The 8,351-nt window shown below is 36.1% G+C and overlaps 2 protein-coding genes and 1 long non-coding RNA gene across 3 annotated transcripts; 1 reads left to right on the plus strand and 2 right to left on the minus strand.

Annotated features, from left to right (window-relative positions):
- Positions 1-1,789: 1,789 nt before the first annotated feature.
- LOC120429138 (protein lethal(2)essential for life-like) lies at positions 1,790-2,534 on the plus strand. The gene has a single exon (XM_039594335.2). It carries the CDS (start codon positions 1,924-1,926, stop codon positions 2,458-2,460), a length of 537 nt encoding a protein of 178 aa, XP_039450269.1. The 5' UTR covers positions 1,790-1,923; the 3' UTR covers positions 2,461-2,534.
- Positions 2,535-2,668: 134 nt separating this feature from the next.
- Positions 2,669-4,389, minus strand: LOC120429137 (THAP domain-containing protein 2-like). The gene is made up of 4 exons (XM_039594334.2): positions 4,255-4,389; positions 3,791-4,189; positions 3,485-3,729; positions 2,669-2,987 (listed from the first exon to the last, which is right to left on the minus strand). The coding sequence occupies exons 2-4, from the start codon at positions 4,014-4,016 to the stop codon at positions 2,844-2,846; spliced, it is 615 nt and encodes a 204-aa protein (XP_039450268.1). The 5' UTR covers positions 4,017-4,189; positions 4,255-4,389; the 3' UTR covers positions 2,669-2,843.
- A 1,642-nt stretch (positions 4,390-6,031) lies between these two features.
- LOC120429135 (uncharacterized) lies at positions 6,032-6,880 on the minus strand. Its single transcript, XR_005607220.2, has 3 exons — positions 6,588-6,880; positions 6,312-6,523; positions 6,032-6,258 (listed from the first exon to the last, which is right to left on the minus strand). It is a non-coding gene; the product is annotated as an uncharacterized LOC120429135 (long non-coding RNA).
- Between the last annotated feature and the right edge of the window lie 1,471 nt (positions 6,881-8,351).

Below are 8,351 nucleotides of genomic sequence, written 5' to 3' on the forward strand. Positions count from 1 at the left end.
ATGTCTATAATTAAGTAGTAAACATAGTTTACATTTATTATTTAAACCGAGACTTTTAAGTCTCTTTTATTTTTTTCGTGGGTTGGAAATTTGGCCTACAAATATATTTTTTTTAATTATTAAAACTAGTATTATTCAGCCATTAAAAGATTTTAAGATTGAGTTTAATCTATTGCCAAGTTCTGTCATTTAATGATAGAAAAAAAAAGAAATTGCCAAGCTATCAAAAAATACTACTGCTGAAAAAACTAATTACTTTGCGAAAGTTCGAGAATCGCGACGTGTATTAAGCAAATCGCGAAAATATTCGATACATTTCCCGATTTTTCTACGCATGAAGATTCGCAAAAACGCAAGTTGAATGTAGGTATGTGATGAATGAATGGAAAATTCAAGTGGAACTCACGAGATATTCCTCGAAAGTACTAGAAATGGAGCACCCGCAGTCGAGCAGTTTTTGACAGTCCGCTCCATAAGAAATACATTGTAGAAAAAAGCAAAAACTGCTCGAATGGAAATGCTCCATTCAGGGTTTGCCTTATATCAGGGGTGCTCAAAGTTTTTGAAGGCCGGGCCAAATTTGAAGCTCAAATGAGCTTGCGGGCCAAATCTACAAAAAAAAGGTTGTTAAAAAAATAAATTACTTTATTTTAATGTAAAAGATTACATTTCGGTAATGTCTTTTCAAAAAAATAGAAACCACAAAATAACGAGTTACTATCGGTATTGTTGTTTCTGGTATTTGAAAAAAAAGTTCTTAGCTGAATGTACTTGTGTTTTCAAAAAAAAAAAATAAAGTTTTGTTTTTATATTTCGAAAATTGTTGTGACATTACATGTTGAACAATTCTTCTATAAGTTAAGTGTGGCTAATGAACAATCGTTGAGATCCAGAATTTGAACATTTCAATGAAAAACAACTTTTAGAAAATGTTTTAAGCTTCCGTATAGTTAACCTGCAATCATTTTTTTCAAAAAAAAGCGAATCAACATTTATTTATTTAATCGAAAATTCACTAAAATTCAAATTATTTTTAATAAACCCAAACATGCTCAAATGATTTTAAATGCAAAGGAATGCATATTTAATTAATTTCAGCTAAATGCACTTAAATTTCATTTTTTTTAAGTTTTTTGAAAATACATTTATGCTCCTGGTTTTTTGAGTCAATTTTTTAATAATGGTGGAGGGTGGGTTGATCGACGAAAGCTTTGTAAAATATTTGCTGCAAACTTGTCTGTCTGCTGTTCTGCCTGAATCAGTTGATAGTCAATCAGATTCGTTATCTAACTGTAATGAGCTCGAATCCCTAAGGAAGTGCAATGTAAGTTTGAGGGTGACTTGTAAATTAATAAAGAAAACTTTTATTTTTGCAACTATTACAGAATTCTACCTAAGTCAAACTTAAACGTTTTTTTGATATTTCTAAAAATGTTTGATGAAAGTTTTGACGATATTTACTAGTTTCACTCATATTGAAACGTGTGAGATTGTTTTAATTATAAAATATTTTGAACAAATTATTTGTATCCTTAAGTGGGGATCAAAATATTGATAAACCATAAGTTTCTTTTTATTAACAAAAAAATAAAAAAGATTAGCATATAAAAACTTAAAATAAACCATAATTTTGAAAAAGTATAAAATCACTTTACAAGTGGTCAACGGGCCATTTTACATGATCATTAAAAATGGGTCCGCGGGCCACAAAATATCACATCGCGGGCCACGTTTGGCCCGCGGGCCATACTTTGGGCACCCCTGCCTTATATATTGCAAGCAGAACTCACTGCTCGACATCAGTTCAACACCGAGCACGCAAGTGAACACATCAAGCGCAAACGTTACTACGTCGAAGAAGTTCAAGTTTACGTTAAAGTATTTTAGTTATCATACAAAGTGAAATCAAGCGATTCATACAAAATGTCCATCATTCCGCTTTTGTTCCGGGACAGTTTCACGGACGATTTCATGCGTCCGAGCATTATGGAGAAATCATTATTCGATGATGAGTTTCCGGCAAATCTTCTCGTGGCCAACATTCCCACTCGCCGAGGACCAAAACGACGTCGTTGTACGTGTGTCACCGAGAACCAGCAAAACAATGCCGTTCAAAAGAAGTCCAGAGAAAGCTTCGAAGTCAGCATCGATGTCCAGAACTTCAAACCAGAGGAAATCTCCGTCAAAATGGTCGACAATTACATTACAGTTGAGGGAAAGCACGAGGAGAAACAGGACGAGGAAGGATTTGTGTCGAGGCACTTTGTTCGGAAGTACCGACTTCCGGAGGGACACGACCTGGAAAAGGTTGCATCGTCACTGTCATCCGATGGAGTGCTGACCATTAGGGCTCCCAGATTGGCACTGCCAGAAGTACCAGCAAAAGAAAGGACGATACCAATCGTGCGGACAGAGCAGATTGCTGAGGATGAACCCAAAAGTCAGAAAACAGCTGATTAATAAAACTTCATATTTTCATAACGTTTCTTAAATTAACATCGGAAAATAAAAAATATATATTTAAGTTCTAAAAATATCCGTTTTTTTTTTATTTTCAATAAATGAACATTCCGAAATGTAAAACAAATGTTATACGCTAGTTTATATTTAATTTAATTAACACATCACATACACAGCTTCTACAAGGACACAGATTCTCGACCATTTAACTCGCATCTAAAGGTGTGTGTGAATCTTGAGGTGAAATGGCCCTACGTGTACAAAAAGTGGGGTTGAGCGCGCTAATCTTTAACAAATTTTTCAACCGCTTTTAGTCAGATGAAGAAATCTTAATCAGTGAATGCCAATTAATGGGACTGAACGCGAATTGTTTCGTTTCATACTTAATCATTAATCTCTATTTTAATTTGGTCGGGTAATAATCCATTCTGGACATCGTCCAGCTTTTTGCGGAGGTCCTCGATGATACAATCTCGGTCAAAAATGGCTTCATCCATCTCGTTTAACTTTTTGGTCGTGTCTTCCAGCTAAAACAAAAAAATATAGATACAATAATCTTGTAGAAATAAACGTAGCAAAAAAAATATTTTTGCAATTCCGTCGTGAAACTACTTACTTTTCCTGTCATTCTTGAACGACGAAATAGCCTACTTTTCTGTACCAATACTAACAGAATCGAATAGCAACACTTTTCAAAATAAATGCTGAAAAGTTCTACTTTTCAGCACTGAAATGGGTGCTGAAAAGTTGAACTTTTCAGCACTTGTTTTGAAAAGTAACACTTTTCAACATTTTTTTTGATTCAAACGATTTATTGACAAAATACATGAAAATTTGACATAAAATTTCACTCAATGGGTGTTTTTCGGAATTGCAAAAAATGTTGTATGGAACTCGTTGCAAAACTTGATTTTTTCAGCACTCTTCGTATTTATCCAACTCGGTGAACCTCGTTGGATAAATGTACGACTCGTGCTGAAAAAATCCTCTTTTTGCAACTTGTTGCATAAACTACTATTATCACCTGTGTTTTATATTCAGCAACTTGGCTCCTGAGATCGGAAATTATGTCATCCTTTGCCGAAACTGCATCTTCCTCTGACATGTCTTCTTCTGCCATGTAGTCAAAGGACTGGGAAAAGTCTTCCTCAGAAAAGTCCTCCTTCGTAGGCTGAACACCAAAATAAGAGGGATCATTTTCTTGGGAGTAGGTAGTCGACAGGATTCTTGTTGCATGAGTCGTCACAGGGAACCGCAAAGTGGGTACAGCTGAAAAATTAAATTTAAACTTAATTTTAAAATAATAATAATATTAAATTCATGTATTTACCCCTGTTAACCAGCCGACGGCGTTTATTCTTTTCTTCGCGCGCGCCAAGAAAGCAATCGTCGGAAAAGTGCTCCGAGCACACCACACCTGTGTCGGTGCCACAAAACTCTTTCCATGCTTGTTTTTTGTCTGGATCACTTGGGAAACCGTGAAAGGAAATGGAAAGGTTTTTCGACTTAACGAATCTCGACGATAGTTGGCACACAACACATCTGTAGGACGGCATTTTCCCTAGCAAAGGTCGTCTTGTGAAAAATTGTTTACGTTTTTAAAATGAACAAAGGCTGTTTATGTTGGTCAGCGCAACCATTGAGAACTCAAATTCAACTGTCAATCACAACTCATGTGAGTGAAGCGGATGAATCCAACTTAGTTCATTCAAAACATTCAAAACAGTTGCTAAGAAAATAAAAAAATGATAACAAAATTGTATTTAAATAAATATCTAAATGAATATAATTTACCTGTAGAGGATTTGCAGCAAAGCTAAAAGACATATTTCGCCACCTATTAACAAATAGCGTAAACCTATGATTTTTTGAAAAAAAGTATTGTTGATTATGCATTTTTATAAAACTTATGCCAGATGCGGATGAGAAAAAATATTTCCAACAGTTTGGTGTACAATTTCCAATATGTGAAACTATTTTTCTTGTGTTCCAAAACAAGATTTCAAAGAAAAAATTCACAAATTTTTGCGCGCCCGAAAATTGATGTTTATTTTTTTAAAGCAAAAAAAAAACTAGGGGAAATCTACCCATTTTAATCCTAATAAGCGGTCGTGTTTGAATGATGCTGGATAATCTAGTCTCCCTTGAATTTTACTAAAACCAAGTACACCAACGAGTAGAGCAAGTTTTTGTGAACATTTCTGTCTAATCTAATCTAATCTAATCAGACCCTAGCGCAGCCAATCTTTCGAAGGGATCCTGGAGAGTGCCTTAGGTTAGATGACGCCTAGCACTCTTCTTGTCATTTATTAACATTTGTAGTGCGCCATTGCATCGGAATGCATTGAAACATCACAAGCGTTAAAGCGGCCAGGCCTACTGCGTAAAGCCGTATCGCAGAGAGGACTCGTAATTGGGTTGAGTTTGAGCACGGAGTGTTCGAACAACAACACAATTCTGAATCGACAGGGGAGGAAGAAGCGTGGGGACACACCACCATACGCTCCGAGATTTTGGTTGTATTCGTTGGGAGCACCATGCTAAGAAGGTTTGGTACTCCGGGACCCTCTGGGATGGGACATTGTATTTCCACGAATGCCCTGGACACTATTTGCCGTGGTTATAGCGCCACAACTCGCTCTAGTTTTTGTGAACATTTCTGTTTATTTTAACTTTCACTAAAAGTTATTCTATTTCTTTACCAAGCATTTAACAAAAAAAAAATCCCAAGGGTATTCTAATCGAGGCGAATGCATTGGGCCACGCCCATTTTTCTAATATCGGCTTAGTTCTTTTTTCTTCCAACACTCTGTCGAGTGTTGCCATTTGCGCTGACAGTTCAAACGAACACTCACGAAAAGTGGCATTTATAGGGAAAGTTTCCTGGCATCGCTGGCTGTGCTGCTGGTGGTGTTGACGGCCAGCCTTTGTTCTTTTTTGCCTTCGTCTCTCGCTCGGTTTTCTTCAGCCTTCGATTGGAATGCAAAGTGAAAATTGAAACGTCAAACGACTTGGCGCGTTTGTTTTTTTGATGGCGCTTGCTAATTTATTACATTTTTCGGGATTATTCTTCAAGTGAGTGCCTTACTAATGATCAAAAGAACATGTTGCCGGTAGTTGAAAGCAATTTCATATCTTAAGCGCCGTGAAAAAGTAAACGAAAGTGAAAAGTTAATTTTGGCGATATTCATTAAGCGTTTGAGGGATTCTCGTATGTGTCACTGTGTGTGCCAACAAAATGATGAGAAGTGGTCTCGCAAAATACAAATTATGATCAAAAGTGCATTAAATGTGATCTTTTTGGCCAGTAAGTGGCATACATTTGCGTGCTTACTCGAGGCGGTGCTGTTGCTGGTAAGTTTATAGCCCAAATAGTATTTTTGGAGCTTTAATCGAGCATCAAACTCTCCATATGACGAAGATAGGTGTTTGATTGGAAAGGGTAGATTTCCCCTATTCAGATCAAAAGATGTTGCTGTTGTTGATTTTATTGGGGGAACTTTAACCCTATGGGTCATTCGCTCCCGTTCAAAAAGATGCCTTTCGGACATGATAATGAAACACAATAAAATTCGTCACGGAATAAAGCAAATTTAATTTTAAGTTTAAGATGTTAATTCAAGACGATTGAAGCTCACTATCCTCAATTTTGATATCGTCTATAAAATCAACATGAAGAGTCTCTGAATATGAATTTCTCGTCACGTCGTCCAGAGTTTTTCGAAGGTCTTCGATTACGCAATCTCGCTCGAAGATCGCTCTTTCCATCTCGTGTAACTTTTTGTTCGTGTCTTCCAGCTAAAATTTATAATGTTTAGCACAACAAAACAGAAAAAAAAATCAGTTCCCACCTTTGATTTATGCTCCTGCACTTGGGCCTTGAGCTGGGAAATTCTTGCACTCTGTGTTAAAATTATATCATCCGCCAAAATGTGCGTAGCTTCCTTCGAGTCAACGGACTTTGAAATTTCTGGTTGAATAGATTCACGCAAACTCGATGAACTGTTTTCAGATAAAATGCTTGTTCCATTTATTTTTCCTGGGACTCGAATAGTGGGTACAGCTGGAAATTCCAATGAAATTATCATGAAATATTTTCAATGAAATATCACACAAAAAATACAAACCCCATGCAAACAATCGGCGACGTTTATAATTATCTTCAAGCCCAGCAATAAAGCAGTCGTCGGAAAAGTGTCCCGAGCACACCACACCTGTGTCGGTGCCGCAAAACTCTATCCATGCTTGTTTTGTGTATGGATACCTTGGAAATGCGTGAAAGGAAACGGCAAGCTTTCTTTGCTTCACAAATGTCAACTTTAATTTACACACAATACATGTATGAGATGGCATTTTTTTTATCAAACAAAAATTACTTTATGCAAACTTTAGCAAATGTTAATGTTTTGGAAATTAAATCAGCTGTTTTAGATGGGTCACTCAGCTATTGAGAACTCATCTGTCAATGGAAACTAATGTGAGTGATGTCAACACAATTATTCATTCGTTTGAAATGGTGGTTTGTACGAGAAGCTTGAATTGGGTACTAAATCCCTATGTCAATTTTTATGTACAACGGTAAAAAACACGATTAAAAACCATTTCTGATCACTTTTTTTCGTTTTAATGCAAAAAAAAAATATTGACAAGACAACATTTTTTCGATGGATCAACTATGGTCCCCTTGGAACGAGCTGTCAAGTAGGAGCTTTTCTGTCAAGAAGGACCGCGAGGATAATTTTTCAAAATTAATTTAAAAATCAATTTTAAACTCTTTGTGGTCGTACAAAGGGTCATTGTACTCAGAAAAATAAGCTTTATCGCTGTAAACAATAATATCAGCAATCTAAGCTTCATTTTAGGACCCAATTAATCTGTTTTTTCTAGGTAGCAGAGTTTAACCAAATATCATAAAAATATTCATTACCTATTTTAAAATAAGGTCGCCATTGGAAAGTTATTTTTTTCCAACATCTACTAACAATCCTCCATATATTTACAGAGCAAAATAACGAAACTCTAATATGTGGGGATGTGAGCCGTTCCGCCTTCGATAGCTCTCTGGTCCGTCGAGCTGTTCCCCCGTGCTGGTCCTTCTCACCTGGTGAAGTTGTGGTGTCCGCTGGGCGGCTTCTTGTCCCAAGTTGGCACAATATCAAACACGACCACTCTTTGATTTCACAACAGTACACATTTATTGCCTTCCCGCATAGTCATGAACTATATAACTACTTTATGACAAATAGTTACTCAACTATTTATCAAATGGTTTCTACTATTCATTAAATTGTAACCCAACTATATATGTACGATATATCAAACCATTAATTCCATTCCCAAAATAGTTTTGGTCGATTTTACTATATGAGAAATTAGTTGTTAGGCAGAAAACTATATGAGGTTTTCATACATATGTAAATATTTTTATAAACTTGGATTTTACGTCAAATAGTCATTGCCCAAAAAATTGACTATTCCCTATATAGTTTCTGAAAAACTACTTTACCGACACTACTTTGCCGACACTTTAAAAAAGACCGCAAAAATGAACCCTACAATTGTTGTGATAACTACTTCGGATATAATCAAATTTGATTTTTAAGTTCTATCGATAGTTGGTGAATGTTTACCGCCATTATATGTGATGTTATTTACGTTGCTGCCGAACTGCTGCCGCCTTATCCGATTGATCTATATCTGTTGGTGGTTTTTCAGTGGTTTTGGTGACATCCCGGATAAACGAAAACTATATGAATTCTAGTGAGGACCTTAAAACAACCTTATGAGTTATGGTCACCATTTGTAATAATGTTATTTGGCGGACCTTGATGACTATTTGTCAAATAGTCACCATAAGAAATAGAGTTATTTTGATGTTTGTAATGGTAACC

The sequence above is a fragment of the Culex pipiens genome, chromosome 3, assembly GCF_016801865.2.
Source record: "Culex pipiens pallens isolate TS chromosome 3, TS_CPP_V2, whole genome shotgun sequence".
In the NCBI taxonomy this organism is placed as follows: domain Eukaryota; kingdom Metazoa; phylum Arthropoda; class Insecta; order Diptera; family Culicidae; genus Culex; species Culex pipiens.